Source organism: Symphalangus syndactylus, chromosome 16 (assembly GCF_028878055.3).
Source record: "Symphalangus syndactylus isolate Jambi chromosome 16, NHGRI_mSymSyn1-v2.1_pri, whole genome shotgun sequence".
In the NCBI taxonomy this organism is placed as follows: domain Eukaryota; kingdom Metazoa; phylum Chordata; class Mammalia; order Primates; family Hylobatidae; genus Symphalangus; species Symphalangus syndactylus.
The window spans coordinates 48,712,438-48,728,399 of NC_072438.2; the positions used below are offsets into that span (position 1 = coordinate 48,712,438).

The following is a 15,962-nucleotide window of genomic DNA, read 5'->3' on the forward strand; positions in this document are numbered from 1 at the left end:
ATGAGATCAAGACCATCCTGGCTGACCTGGTGAAACCCCATCTCTACTAAAAATACAAAAAATTAGCCGGGCATGGTGGCATGCACCTGTAGTCCCAGCTACTCGGTAGGCTGAGGCAGGAGAATCACTCGAACCCAGGAGGGAGGGGTTGCAGCGAGCTGAGATCGCGCCACTGCACTCCAACCTGGGCAACAGAGCAAGACTCCATCTCAAAAAAAAAAAAAAAGTCACGCGTCTTAACACAACTACTATCCTACTTCAAGACATCATTATCTCTTGTCTGATTTACTGTGGTAGTATTCTCCCTGGGATCTCTGCTTCCATTCTTGTCCTTCTGTAGTTCATTTTTCACATAACAAGTGTGGTCTTTTTAAAAACAGATCATGCCACTTTTTAAATTAAAACTCTCCATTGGCTTCTAGTTACCCATAGAACAAAGCCAAGACTGCTAGCATAAAATTAAAATTTACTATTCTGACTCTCAAAGTTCTCTCTAGCTGATCTGGCTTCCATATTCCTCTTTATTTTCTTCTGCTACTCTCTTGCTCGTTCATTATGTTTCAGCCAAAGCACTCTCCTTTTGGTTCGGAGAAAATGGCAAGCTTGTTGTTATAGGGCCTTTGCTCTAGTTGCGTTCTCTTTCCAAGGTGCCCTTCTTCACATGGCTCAACCTCTTCTGGTCATTCATATCTCAGTTTAAATGTCAGCTCTGCATAGAGACATTTTAAAATCACTCAACCTAAAGTAGCCACCCGGTAAGTCTTTAATACTACCCTAATTTAATTTTTGGCATAGGTAGCACTTACTCTTGATTGATGTTTTCAATATTTTATTTTCTCATCACCTACATGTTTGCAAGCTCCATGACAGCATGAACCTCAGTGTCTTGCTGATAGTAGGGACATAATAAATATTTATAAGTGAGTGAATGCTTAAGAGTTCTAACCTGGAACTAAAGATTTAGGAGTTTTTACCTATACATAGATGGTAACTGAAGTCATGGGTCTGTTTGAGACAGTGCAGGGAGAGTGTTTAGAGTGAGGAGAGATCTTCTAGTACAAAATCCCCCACGTAGGTGAGGGACAGGTAGAAGAGGAGCCTGCAAAGAAGACTTGAGAAGGAGTGGCTGGAGAAAATCCAGACTATCTGGTGTCAGGAGAAGACAGTGTTTGAAGAATAATAAACATTTCAAGACCATTTTTCCTTTAGTTAGATGTCTTTCACAGGGGAAGATTTTACAGATTCCTTGAGAAACCTGTATACATTTAATGGTTCCTTGTTTTCATTCTTTTTCCTAAGCCTCATCCTCCCTTTGGGGTTACCTGTGCAATTTCTTCTCTTTCTTTTGTGGTGATGGAGAACTGCTGGGGTAAATATTGATTGAGAGTTTGATTTTATGCAATGAAAGGGTGCAGAGTGTAATGAGTCCCTAAGTTCCAGAAATAAGCATGTTTATTAGAACATAGTTAAGGGAAAAGAAATAGTGATCAAATAATATAATTAAGGGTAAAATATGTTATAATGCTCTGCAGAGGTGAACACAGACTCATGGGAAAATATTTAATATGGTTCCACCATTCAGAATCTTTCAAATTGAAGTCCGTGATTAAGTTTCTTTTTTCTCTGCTGACTGGAATAAAAGTGTTAGTTTATTTTCTTATATTAGAAATATATTGTTTATTGACAATTTTATTTTGGGCTCAATTTTTCAGTACTTGCTTAGGCCACATTAGACCTTGTTAGCCATCAGATAGAGTGCCAGTAATTGCTTGATTGAAAGATAATTTGTATATTTAAGGATTTGAGATTGAGCATTGAATAATTCAAATCACATGATAAAGTCAGGAACAGCTCATTAAGAAGCAGAGACTTGCTAAGGAATCCTTAAGTTTTTAAGGAGCATTCAGATGTGTTAAATTTTAGTAAAATTAGTTTTAATTTTGCTAATGACAGCAGATGTGTGGCAATCAGCCAGGGTTTGAGCTTAAAACAAATGTCTAGAGATATTCATGGATAGAATGTTTGGTTACTGATTGAAATCATAAAGATTCTACTCCAGTGATGCAGTGCGAGTTTATTAAGTTGGCGCTATGTAAAATAAGTATTGATACATGTGTTTAAGCCATTTACTAGCATTCTTGTTTGTGCTGTATAACACTATATATTTAGTAACATCTAGACAGCTTGTAGTGAGAAGAATATCCACAAATATACAGCTTAAAGCAACTCATTTTATGTGATTAAGTTCAATAACTTTGAGCACTGTAGAAACTAGGGTTGTTTCTGAAACTTTTGACAGTAGATATCAGTTGTTTGGACATTAGGTAAGTTTTGAAAATGTATTATTCCACCTTTTTCCCTTCACTCTTCTCTGCCCTGCTCTCTGTTTCCCAAAGCTAAATTGTAAGAAATGGATATGTAGGTTCTATAGATAAAGATACTTTAGAATTTGCTTGCTGTGTAGCGAGACAAAAATAAAATCATAATAATTTAATTTTTTAAGGTCAAATGTAGTTACTAAATAGAAGTGTTTTTAAGCTTATCTTCAATTTACCAGTATGACATCATAACCTACTTAGGATTTGGCAAACACTAAAGCCTTTTTAGATTTTCTGTACATGCTTTAGGTATCAAAACATACTGTATTTTGGTCAAGTGCAGTGGCTCACACCTGTAATCTGGCACTTTGGGAGGCCAAGATGAAAGATCCCTTGAGGTCAGGAGTTTGAGACCAACCTGGGTAACATAGGGAGACCCTGTCTCTACAAAAAATAAAAGAATTATCCAGGTGTGGTGGCATGTGCTTATAGTCCCAGCTACTCGGGAGACCAAGACAGGAGGATCACTTGAGCCCAACAGGTTGAGGCTGCAGTGAGCCCTGATTGTGCCACTACACTCCAGCCTGGGCGACACAGCAAGATCCTGTCTCAAAAATAAAATAAAATAAAATAAAATACACACACAGTAGTCATTTTCCCAGTGGTTTTCACTGAAAAACAATTGCCAAGAAATACACTAAAAATTACCTGTAAAATGTTTTGCTTTTATTTCAAATAGGGCTTTGCTTTTGTTAGTGCTTAATATATTGGCATTTAATTGCTTCATATAAGCTTTGAAAGAGGTAACTCAATGGATAGGCAGAACTTCTGATCACAGTGGTATTGTGAATACGTACTTTGAGGCACCTGTTCTACTAACCACTCATTGGAATAATAGATAAAGTATAAAAAGAGAAAATTGAAGACATAGTTGGACTGAAAAAAGACATGTTATATCAAAGAAATGAACAGAAGCATCTGGACTCTGGGTCTGTAATCTGGGAGTGGCAGCTAGGAGTTTGGCTTGTTCGGAGTAATATGCTACATGTGCTATTTGAATAGCAAGGTACTGGAGTCGGACTCACTATTTGAACTTATCCACCCACCCCCATAGAAGGAGGCTGAAAATAGCTAATTCCAGTTGCTACCTGAGGCTGTGTCTTACAGGAAGCTGTAGGCCTAGGGAGGCAAGGAGAAGACCAGTGTACTAGTCCATTTTCATGCTGCTATGAAGAAATACCTGAGCCTGGGTAATTTATGAAGAAAAGAGGTTTAATTGACTCACAGTTCCACATGACTGGGGAGGCTTCAGGAAACTTAAAATCATGGCAGAAGGCACCTCTTCACAGGGTGGCAGGAGAGAGAATAAGTGCAAACAGGGGAAATGCAAGACACTTATAAAACCATCAGATCTGATGAGATTCACTCACTACCATGAGAACAGCATGAGGGAAACTGCTGCATGATCTGATTACCTCCTCCTGGTCCTGCCCTTGACACATGGGGATTATGGGGATTATAATTCAAGGTGAGATTTGGATGGGGACACAGAGCCAAACCATATCAACTAGGAACTGAAACTTGCTGTTTCCTGGCTTAGAGACTGGATTGAGGGGAAGGAATTTCAAACTGGCAATATGAGATCAAACTAGCAATATGAGTTTTGCATAGAGGTATTAGATTGAACTCTGAGCACAAGAATGTGAAGAGGAGAATGAAAGGATATACCCTATTCAGGGTAAGATGGTGAACTCTAAAATTTCAAAATGCATGAAGAATCCTAATGCTACGAACGCCAACAGCATCAACAAATGTGAATTAATTCCAGATGAAGCTAAAATAACAGCTTCAATTGCTTTAAAATAAGTTTAATGTTCTCAAAAGGTTAAATGAAGGACTCATATTCATTAAAAATGACAGGGAGTTTTGAAACACAAATTTGCAGAAATAAAACCAGAGCAAATAATTAGGAAAAGGAGACAATTAGAAATCTTAGAAATGAAAGTGTAGCCACTAAAGTAAAAATGTAGTAGACTAAATAGTCATCATCAGTAGGAGAGTTAGTAAATTCAAATTCACTCTGACGGCACATAGGAAGGCAAAAAGATTTTCCAAAAATTGAAGGCGTTTAAGAACATGTGGCTGTAGCCTTCATTTAATAGGTAGAGAAATGGTGAGGAATCAATATATAGTGATGAGAATTTTTCAGAATTTGACAAAAACAGAATTCTCAGATCAGAAATATGTTTTGAGTACCAAGCAGGATAAATTAAAAGAAATCTACCCCTGACACTTTGTAGAGAAACCACAGATTTAAAAACCAAAACACAAAACAACCCAACTTAAAAGCTGACAAAGAGAAAAATCAGAATACTATCAGCCTAATTGTTATTCTACTGAAATAGACTTTTTACCTGCAAAAATATGCAGAAAGCAAAGATGGGGGAGTGATTTGGAGTAATATCCAGGAAAGAGTAAGAGGAAAAATAAATGCTACTCTAGAATTTCATAGTGATCTAAATAATCATTGTAGAGTGAAGGTAAAAATAGGAATGTTATCATATATATAGATGAATGTCATTTTTAAAAAAAACCTATTTTCTAAAATTTTGGGAGGTACATGGTGTATATATTGAGTACATGAGATGTTTTGATACAGACATGCAATGTGAAATAAGCGCATGATGGAGAATGGGGTATCCATCCCCTCAAGCATTTATCCTTTGATTTATAAACCAATTACATTCTGTAAGTTGTTTTAAAATATACAATTAAGTTATTACTGACTATAGTCACCCTATTGTGCTATCAAATAGTAGGTCTTATTCTATTTTTTTAATCCATTAACCATCTTTATCTCTCAAAGATGAGAATCATTTTACTAATCAACCCCTCCACATTAAAAAACAAACAAACAAAAAAAACTATTAAAGCATGTACTTCTGCAAGATGCAGAAGAAACCCGGAGTTACAGAAGGGATGAAGTATCCAAGAGACAACGAAGAACAAGAAATGGATAAAATGTCCTGGTAAAACTAACTATTGATAATAAAACAGTAAACTTTCTTTTAATATTAAATGCTAAAACCATAATCAACCAGGCTCAGTGGCTGAGGCCTGATACTATAACCAGGCTCAGTGACTCAGGCCTGTACTCCGAGCACTTTGAGAAGCTGAGGTGGGAGGATTACTTGAGCCCAGGAGTTTGAGACCAGTCTGGGCAACATAGTGAGATCTCATCTCTACAAAAAATTTAACAATTAACTTTGGTGTGATAGTGTTCACCTCTGGTCCCAGCTACTAGAGAAGCTAAGGTGGGATCACTTGAGCCCAGGAGTTGGAGGTGGCAGTGAGCTGTGATCTCACCACTGCACTACAGCCTGGGTGACATAGCAAGATCCTGACTCTTAAAAAAATAATAATAATAGTATGATGGAAGACATTTAGATCACTGTGAAATTCTAGAGTAACATTTATTTTTCCTCTTACTCTTTCCCAGATGTTACTGCAAATCACCCCCTACCCACCTTTGCTTTCTGGGCAGCAAGAAAAAAACTGTGGAGAAATATTACCAGACTTCAAATTATACTACAGGGCTTTAATAATCTAAACAGCATAGGTTTAGGTTACTAAACCTAAATCCTTGATGCTGTTTTACTAGCATAAAAACAGACACATGGACCAATGGAACAGAATACAGAGCCCATAAGTGAATCCATAGATATACAGTGAGCTCATTTTCAACAGATGTGCCAAAAACATACATTGAGGAAAGGACTGTCTATTCAGTAAATGGTGCTGGGGAAAACTATCATCCATATGCAGAAGCATGAAACTAGACCCCTTCTCTTGCCATATACAAAAATCAAATCAAAATGGAGTAAAGACTGAAATCTAAGACCTCAAATGATGAAACTATTTAAAGAAAACATTGGGGAAACTCTCCAGGACATTGGACTGGGCAAAGATTTCCTGAGTTAGATCCCACAAGCACAGGCAACCAGAGCAAAAATGGACAAATGGGATCACATCAAGTTAAAAGGCTTCTGCACAGCAAAGGAAACAGTCAACAAAATGAAGAGGCAACCCACAAAATGGGAGAAAATATTTGCAAACTATCGATCTCACCAGAATATATAAGGAGCTTAAATAACTCTCTGGGGAAAAAATCTAACAATCTGATTAAATGTGGGCAAAAGATCTCAAGAGACCTTTTCAAAAGAAGACATGCAAGTGGCAAAAAGGTGTATGAAAAAGTGCTTAACATCATTGATCATCAGAGAAGTGCAAATCAAAACTATAATGAGATATCATCTCACTCCAGTTCAAAGGCTTTTATCCAAAAGACAGGCAATAACAAATGCTAGTGAAGATATGGAGAAAAGGGAACCCTTGTACATTGTTGGTGGGAATGTAAATTAGTACAACTACTGTGAAGAACAATTTGGAGGACCCTCAAAAAACCAAAAATAGAACTAACAGCAATCCCACTGCTAGGTGTATTCCCAAAAGAAAGGAAAACATACAAAAAAATTAGCTGGGTGTGGTGGCGTGTGCCTGTAGTCCCAGCTACTCGGGAGGCTGAGGCAGGAGAATCTCTTGAACCCAGGAGGCGGAGGTTGCACTGAGCCGAGATTGTGCCACTGCACTCCAGCCTGGCCACAGAGCAAGACTCCGTCTCAAAAAAAAAAAAAAAAAAAGGAAATCGGTATATCAGAAGAGCTATCTGCATTCCCATGTTTATTGCAGCACTGTTCACAATAGCCAAGGTTTGGAAGCAAGCTAAGTGTCCATCAGCAAATGAATGGATAAAGAAAATATGGTCTATATATACAATGGAGTATTATTTAAGCATAAATAAGAATGAGATCCTGTCATTTGCAGCAATATGGATGGAACTGGAGGTTGTTACATTAAGTGAAATAAGGCAGGCACAGAAAGAAAAACGGCACATTCTCATTTGTGGAGCTAAAATTAAAACAAGTAAATTCATGGAGAGAGAGAGTAGAATGATGGTTACTAGGGGCTGGGAAGAATAGTGGGAGGTGGAGAGTGAGGATGGTTAATGGGTACAAAACTGCAGTTAGATAGAATAAATGAGATCTAGTATTTGATAGCACAACAGGGTGACTACAGTCAGCGATAATTTATTGTACATTTAAAAATAACTAAAAGAGTATAATTGGGTTGTTTGTAACACAAACGATAAATATTTGAGGTGATCGATGCTCCATTTACCCTGATATGATTATTACACTTTGTATGCCTGTTTCAAAATATCTCATGTACCCCATAAATGTATAAACCTACTGAGTACCCATAAAAAATTAAAATATAAAAGCAAATTTAAACAAAAACCCAAAAAATTAATAATAAAAAGTTTTTTTTAAAGAGAAATAATGTTAAACAATAGAAATATAGTCTTATAAATCCCAAATAGCAGTTGGGGGATTGGATGGGAGGAGAATATAGAAAACTTTTTCAATCTAAGAGATGGAGATGGCAGGAAAAGCAAAATAAAAATAAAAGCAAAGAAAACAAGATGGTAAACTGAAAACAATAAGATGGCAGAAGTACAAATGTACCATGGTTAAGTAGTCAGACTTAGTGGTGTTCCATATCATTTAAATGAACTCATAATCTAAATATGTGGAATTAGTTAATTTCTGTTTCATTCCATGTTTTCAGAGACTTATATTCTGGATCACCTACTACCTCATCTGCTCAAGGACTTTGCTTTTCGGATTATCCTATTAGCCTACTTTATATTTTCTTCATGGTTATTGCATCATTCCCATCTCTATGTAAAAATGCAGTCAACCTTTCCTTGATTCATTCTCTTCAGCTTCTGCTGAAAGTCCAAATACCACTTCTATTTAATCTCCTATTTTCTCCTCAACTACTGTGTCCATTCCCATTCTTGTCCAGCAACTGCTGTTTTCAGGAGGTTCCAGTGATCTTCATGTTGGTAATCCAGTATCTACTCTTTTTTTTACCACCTAGAAAAATACACAGATACCTACACATAAAATTAAATATTGTTCTAAACACAGGCAATACAGGAAAGTGGTTAAGAGTATAGAGTAATCAAAATAACTGTGCCTCCATGTTTAAAATACTAGCTGCGTGACTTTGGGAGAATTTACAAAACCTTTCTATGCCCCAGTTTCCTCATAATAAGGAAAACTGGCTCTGTGACTTTGGGGGAAGTTATAATAATCTCTGTGCCTCAGTTTCCTCATAAGATGAAGATAATAGTATTTTCCTCAGAGCAATTTTGTGACAACTAAATAAAATAATTTGTAAAGTGCATAGGACAGTGCATGGCACATGTTAAATGCTTAGTAAATGTAGCCATTCTTCATAAACTCTGAAATGTTATTGAATGAGGATATAAATATAATGGAAAATGTTTTAAGGGTGAGATTTTTACAATATATTTGATACATACAAAAGGATATTATAATACATATGTAAGTTAAAAAACATAAAATCAAACCTTGGAATTTACTACTCAAGCTAAGAACTTCACTGTCTTGATCACATCCTCTTATCTCCATTTGTCCTATGTATCCATGTGAAAAAAAAGAGGAAATAGCTTTATACGTTTGTATATAGCCCTGATTGTTTACTTTTGCTTGTTTGTGAACTTCGTTGTGATAGCTTATTGTATGTATTCTTTTGTGATTTACTTTTTTCATTAAATTTAGTTGCTAAGATTTATCCTATTGATTGGTGTGTGTGTCTGGTTCATTAATTTTCTTGGAGATAATTATAGCGCATACTGTTCAGGGATGTTGTATGAGTTAAATGAGTTGATACATGCTTAGAGTAGTACTTAGCACACAGTAAAAGCTCAAAGAAAGATGGCCATTATTTGTTACTATTCATTGCTGTGTGAAATGTTGTGTGAGTATAACATGGTTTATCTATCTATCTGTCTATTTGTTCTCTTGCTAATGGGCATTTGGGTTGTTGCCAGTTTACAACAACAGAACAGAGTCCTGCTCTGAACACTCATGTACCTCTGTCCTTGTGCCCTTGTGCAAGAGTTTCTTGAAGCCAAATATATTGACCTAGAAGAATTGCTGGGTCATAAATTATGCTTGTGTTCAACTATAGTAGATAATGCCAACTTGTTTACCAAGGTATTGTGCCCGTTTGTATTTCCACCAGCAGTGTATGCATTTTCATTGTTCCATACCCTTGCCAACATTAGGTATTGTCAATTTTCCTTTTTCTTGATCTGATGGTTATAAAATAGCATCTTGTGATTTCATTTGGATTCTATTAATAATGGGGCAGACATTTTTTTCAAATGTTTATTGGTTATTTGTATATCCTTTTCTCTGCAAGATTGTCCTTCCTGTTTTTTTCTAATGGATTGTCATTTTTTTGATCTAGAAGACTTACTTAAATATTCTTGATTACTTTTGTTGATTCTATTTGTTGGAAATATCTTCTCTCAGTTTGCGTCCTTTCATTTTTCTCTTTTTTTTAATGGGATTACTTGATGAACAGTTTTTCTGAGTTTTAATTTGGCAGAAATTTATCCAGTTTTTCTTGTGTTGTTTATATCTTGTTTAAGAAATCTTTCTGTTCCGTAAAAGTATCCTGTATTGTCTACTATGAGGCATGTAAATACCTTAACATTTAAATAATTAATTAATCTACCTGTAATTGTTTTTTCTTTATGGTGGGAGGCAGATTCAAATTTTTTTAATTTAATGTGTTTTTTGGCAGGTGTAGGGTTGTACAGTTGTCCCAGTCCCACTTAATAATCATTCTTTATTCATTGAATGGTATCTCTGGTACAGTTTTAAATGGAAGAACTGTGCATTCTTTTGTTCCTTAATTTAAAAATGCATTTAAACATTCACCATTAAAGACAATGTTTGTTGTAGGTTTGTTTTACCCTTTAAAGAAATTCCTATTTGTCCTAATTTTCTAAAAGGGTTTGAGATTTGCATGGATGTTGAATTGTATTAAATGCTTTTTCTTTAGCTTCTGAAATGATTGTATAGTTTCTCTTCTTTAATCTGTTAATGAGGTAAATAGCTTTTGTAATGTTTAACTACTCTTACATTCTTAAGATGAATCCAACATGGTCTATGGTACATTGTCGTTTTTATGCATTGCTATATTACATTGACTAATATTAATTAAGTTTATAGATTTGTACAGAAGCAGTTGTTTAATGTAAACTTGTTTTAATAAACTTTACAGCAGAAGGTATAGGCGCAGAACTCAAAGCTCCACTTAAGCAAGAACCTCTCCAAGTAAGAGGTAAATATATTTTTCCTATTTTTTTATTATAAAGATGTTTTGAATTAAATATATAACATTGGTTTATGTAGAGCTCTTTATAGTTATATTATTCTAAGAGTATGGTTTATTTTTGCTTTTATTTAAATAGATTGACCATAAGGATTTATTCTCTTATGTATAAACTAATTTCCTATTGAATTTATTTTGCATTTTTGTCACAAATTTTTTCAAAAGCCCAAAGAAAGGAATAATGGCAAATAAGAATCATCAATTGCATTATCATTTTTAGAAGAGTAAGGCAATTAAAGAACAAGAGGCCCACACTTTTCAGCTACTGCTTATTCAAATCTAGGTAGAGTTTGGCTGTTCTTGTCTGACTTTCTTTTCTAGGAGAAATTGAAGGAATTCCTATTTGTAGCTCTCTTCTGTATAACAGGCTGTGGTTCCCATCTCCAAAGCAGCTGTTTCATGGAGGCAGCAACTCTATGATTAACAGCACTGTGGCTTTGGCGTCAGACAAAACTGGATTAAATTTGTGGCTCCAGTGCTTACCAGCTGGCTGACCTTGGGCAATTTACTTGACTTCTCTGAGGCTTAGTTTTCTCCCATATAACGTGGTGCTGAAAATGAGAATTCTTTTCTAGGGTAACTTTGATTAACACATGGTAGACAGTCAATTAATAATAATTAATGTTGTTATAGCAGCCATCATTATCATTATCATCCTCATCTTCATCATTAATAACCTAGGCCAGGGCTTTTTAGCTATTTGGAAGAAATTTTTAAAAAAATTTTTAAAAAATTTAAAAGGCAGTTTAGAGACCTGAAACTCATGCAAAAAAAAAAAAATCTGTATTTCCTTATATGTTTTTTTCAGATAAGGTTTTGATTTTTTAATTGAACTTTATTTTTCAAATATTCTCACTACTTAATATTTGTGCATTTAATGTAAGTATGTATTATTTTAGGAGTCTTTTTACCCACTGTAGTGATAGGTAATCTTAGGCCGAATTTGCTCTTTCAACTTGGAAGTAGAACAGAAAATTGTGAAATAATAAATATGAGAATAGAACATGAACTGAATAGGTGACAATTTGAAATAGAACACATGAGTTTGTTATTTTGCTCTTGCACTTCAGGTATTTGCTTATTTATCTCTATCATATGACCAAAAGTCTCACCTTATAATGATTTATTAACATAGATCAATGTTCTGTAATTTTTAACTCACAGACTATAATTGATGCCAAATATTGGTATTGGTGTTGCTGGCCTTTTTATGAGCAGTTTGATACTTGACAATAAAAAAACAATTTATTAGAAGGCAATATTTAACCTATAATCTGTAATAATTTTTTTTGTAATTTTTAACTGATGAAATTATTCTGTACTTTTCTTCAGTTTTATTACATTATGTGAAATGGTCTAGTGACTTTAAACTTTTTTGACTGTAACCCACATAAGAAATACTAATTAGCAACTAGTATACATATAGATTAGTATATGTAAATGAAACAAAGGTTTTCACAAAAAAATAATTATGTGTAGTAGTCTTTGATTACTTTATATTTCTACTTTGTATGAAATGCTGATTTCACTTCACAGTTTGAAAAGCACTCAACTACTCTGTAATTTTTTTTTTTTTTTGGACAGAGTCTGACTTTCTAGCTCAGGCTGGAGTGCAGTGGCATGATCTGGCTCACTGCAGCCTCTGCCTCCCAAGTTCAAGTGATTCTCATGCCTCAGCCTCCTGAGAAGCTGGGATTACAGGTACCCACCACCACATTTGGCCAATTTTTTGTATTTTTTTTTAGTAGAGACAGGGTTTCACCATGTTGGCCAGGCTGGTCTCAGACTCCTGACCTCAAGTGATCCACCTGCCTGGGCCTCCCAATACTCTGTAATTTTTTTTTTTTTTTTTTTTTTTTTTTTTTTTTTTTTTTTTTTGAGACGGAGTCTCGCTCTGTCGCCCAGGCTGGAGTGCAGTGGCGCAATCTCGGCTCACTGCAAGCTCCGCCTCCCGGGTTCACGCCATTCTCCTGCCTCAGCCTCTCCGAGTAGCTGGGACTACAGGCGCCCACCACCACGCCCGGCTAATTTTTTGTATTTTTAGTAGAGACGGGGTTTCACCGTGGTCTCGATCTCCTGACCTCGTGATCTGCCCGCCTCGGCCTCCCAAAGTGCTGGGATTACAAGCGTGAGCCACCGCACCCGGCCTACTCTGTAATTTTTTATCGAAGCTTCAGTTCATTTTCATTTAGGCCCTAAGCAATTTAAATTATACCATTATGATTTAGACAGACCAGTAATACCTATTCAAGGTGTTCATTAGACAAAGGTTGACATTTTGGAATCAGTTATAGATGACATATAGAGACAAAAGCTAGATGGCTACAAATGCAGTTTCATCCTATTCTGCACTTGGATAATTTTTTCTCTGATGTCATTCAGTGAAAAAGATCAGTTTTCTGTGAAATTCATTAGTGAAGCCTCTTAAGTATCAGCCTATATTCATCTTCACATGTGACTTTCAATGCGCATATTTATTATGTTTTCCTGTTTTTTGTTTAGTTAAAGCAGTCCTTAAGAAAAGGGAGTATGGATCAAAGTACACTCAGAATAATTTCATCACTGGAGTCAGAGCAATAAATGAGTTCTGCCTCAAATCCAGGTAATTTTTTTTTTAAAAATGTAGCCGTGTGTCATATCTAAATAATCTAAATAACTATTCCTTTCTTAGAGTGTGTTACCTGCTACCATCCATATATGGAAAATTTGCTACTGGCTCCTTAAAATGAAGAAATATTTTTATTCAGTCAAAAATGTTAAAAATTGTTAGCAAACTAAACTGAATCCTGCCCCAGCATTAGCAATTCTAGTCTTTCTTAGTTTGTTAAACCCACAATGGTAAATTCTTCAAAACCTCTCCATCACACAAGAATCTTAGGAGTTAAATTGTTAAGTCATTGGTATGTGACAGAATTCTCAAGAAGATTATTTGCGTATTTGTATGTTTGACTTTTTTGGTTTTTTGGCCAGCAGAGTTGAGTACTTAATTTAGTGAGTTAAATTTATGTTCATGCTCCCAACTGTGATTTCTGTTGGGTATAAATTATTTTTACTACTTTCCAATATCTGTTATTATTAATTTTCTCATATTTATATTTATTGAAATTATGTTAGTCACAGATGTAAACTTTTCTCTCTCCTTTGTGCGCCAATTAGAGAAATCAGATGATCTATCTTTTTTTCAGTCTTCCTCATTGTCACAGCCACTTTGGTATATATCAAGAAATAGGTATTCCTATAATTTTTAACTTTTATAACTATTACATCAACAACTGATTATAATATTGATTTAGTTCTCACACAAATTTTGTGAATTAAGTGGATTAGGCATTGCTATCTCCACTTTAATAGGCCAGGATGAACATAATATAAGATGTTAGTGATTGACCCAGCTCATTTAAGTGAGTCAGTGACAGGGAGAACTAGAATATATATCTTTTGAAAGCTCATCCATACATTTTTACTAACGTGATGGCTATCGATGTTTTTTAAATCTAGGTTTAATTTCTAGAACTTGATAACATTACATAGTCACAGACTTTTTATTTATAGATTGTTTCATTGCTTTAACAAAATTTCCATAGGAAGATCCATGATTAAATATAGAATGACTATTTAGCAGTGACTTGATGAATATATAAGCCTTTCAGAATTTAAGAGAAAGGAAAATAAATAACTTGTAATTGGCATATACTCTTTATGATGTCATACCTTTGAATGGATATTACCACTTAGTATTAATCTACATATAAACAAATAATGACTGTAAATTTTTAACTTAGATTCTTAGAAGTAGAAGGATGATATTCTAATCCATGTTCTTTCTTCTTTTCATTTTTTTTTTTTTGGTTTTTTTTTTGAGACGGGGTCTCACTCTGCTGCCCAGGCTGGAGTGCAGTGGCACAGTCATGGCTTACTGCAGCCTCTACCTCCCTAGGCTCCAGTGATTCTTCCACCTCAGCCTCCTGAGTAGCTGAGACGACAGCTGTGCACCACCACACCTGGCTAATTTTTTGTATTGTTTGTAGAGATGGGGTTTTGCAGGTTGCACAGGCTAGTCTCAAACTCCTGACATCAAATGATCCACCCACCTCAGCCTCCCAAAGTGCTGGGATTACAGGTGTGAGCTACTGCACCTTGCCTATTTTTCACTTTTTTTTTTTTTTGCTTTATCTCCCAGGCTGAAGTACAGTGGCGTGATCTTGGCTCACTGTAACGTCTGCCTCCCGGGTTCAAGTGATTCTCCTGCCTCAGCCTCCTGTGTAACTGGGACTACAGGCAGACACCACCACACCCAGCTAATTTTTGTATTTTTTTAGTAGAGATGGGGTTTCACCATGTTGACCAGGCTGGTCTCGAACTCCTGACCTCAGATGATCCACCCACCTCAGCCTCCCAAAGTGCTGGGAGTGAGCAACCACGCATTACCTAACTTTTCACTTTTTTTCCCCATATATTAGAGATGGCAGTGGTGTGCCCATAGCAGATAAAAATACAAGCACTGGTGAGGGAATTGAATCTCTACATATTATGTTGTGGTGTCTACACTGAGCATCAAGAGTAATTTTTTTTCACTGTCTCTGTTTTTTGTATACAAAATGTCATCTTTAAACTGATCTTTAAAAGCCATTCCCATCTATATTCCTCTAAGATGGGGATCAGTGTTGTTGCTTTTATCTGCCCTTAGTAATCCTCTTTAAGTATATAAACTATATGCACTTTGTCTGCATAAATTCAACATGTTTCTTTCTCTAGTGATCTAGAACAACTTCGAAAAATCAGACGACGAAGTCCCCATGAAGATACTGAGTCTTTCACTGTATACTTGAGATCAGATGTGGAGGCAAAGTAAGAACATAGTTCTTTCAGAATAAAAGTGCAAGCCAAATTTTGGATTAATAAAAATACATTTTAGACAGAGTCAGAATTTTTAAAATGACTTTTTAAAAACAGTATTTTTGTATTTGCAAATTTGCTTATTTGTGAGTTACTAATATGTACTCCTTAACTAAATATATGTCATAATGTGTAAGAAAATTAGCTGTTGAATTTACTCTAATTGTTTAGATTTCATTTGGAAAAGTTCCTTAAGTCCTTTATGTTTCTCCGAAAGCACCTTACGCTTTGTTGTAAGATTCTCATTAGAGAATTTAGATTTAAATGCGATGTCAATAAAGTCATTAAAATTGTTCATTGTGGTGACCATGTGTGTATGCACAGATCTTTGGAAGTTTGGGGAAGCCCTGAAGCTCTTGCCAGAGAGAAAAAATTGCGTAAGGAAGCAGAAATAGAGTACAGAGAAAGTAA

The 15,962-nt window shown here is 35.4% G+C and overlaps 1 protein-coding gene across 2 annotated transcripts in view; it reads left to right on the forward strand.

Moving 5' to 3' along the window:
- Positions 1-15,962, forward strand: part of SLC30A9 (solute carrier family 30 member 9) — a 97,717-nt gene that overhangs the window by 20,408 nt on the left and 61,347 nt on the right. For both annotated transcript variants that reach the window (XM_055246538.2, XM_063619840.1), the window contains exons 3-6: positions 10,545-10,604; positions 13,158-13,257; positions 15,411-15,503; positions 15,876-15,958. In XM_055246538.2, coding sequence (XP_055102513.1) covers positions 10,545-10,604; positions 13,158-13,257; positions 15,411-15,503; positions 15,876-15,958 — 336 coding nt within the window. The remainder of the gene's footprint in view (positions 1-10,544; positions 10,605-13,157; positions 13,258-15,410; positions 15,504-15,875; positions 15,959-15,962) is intronic.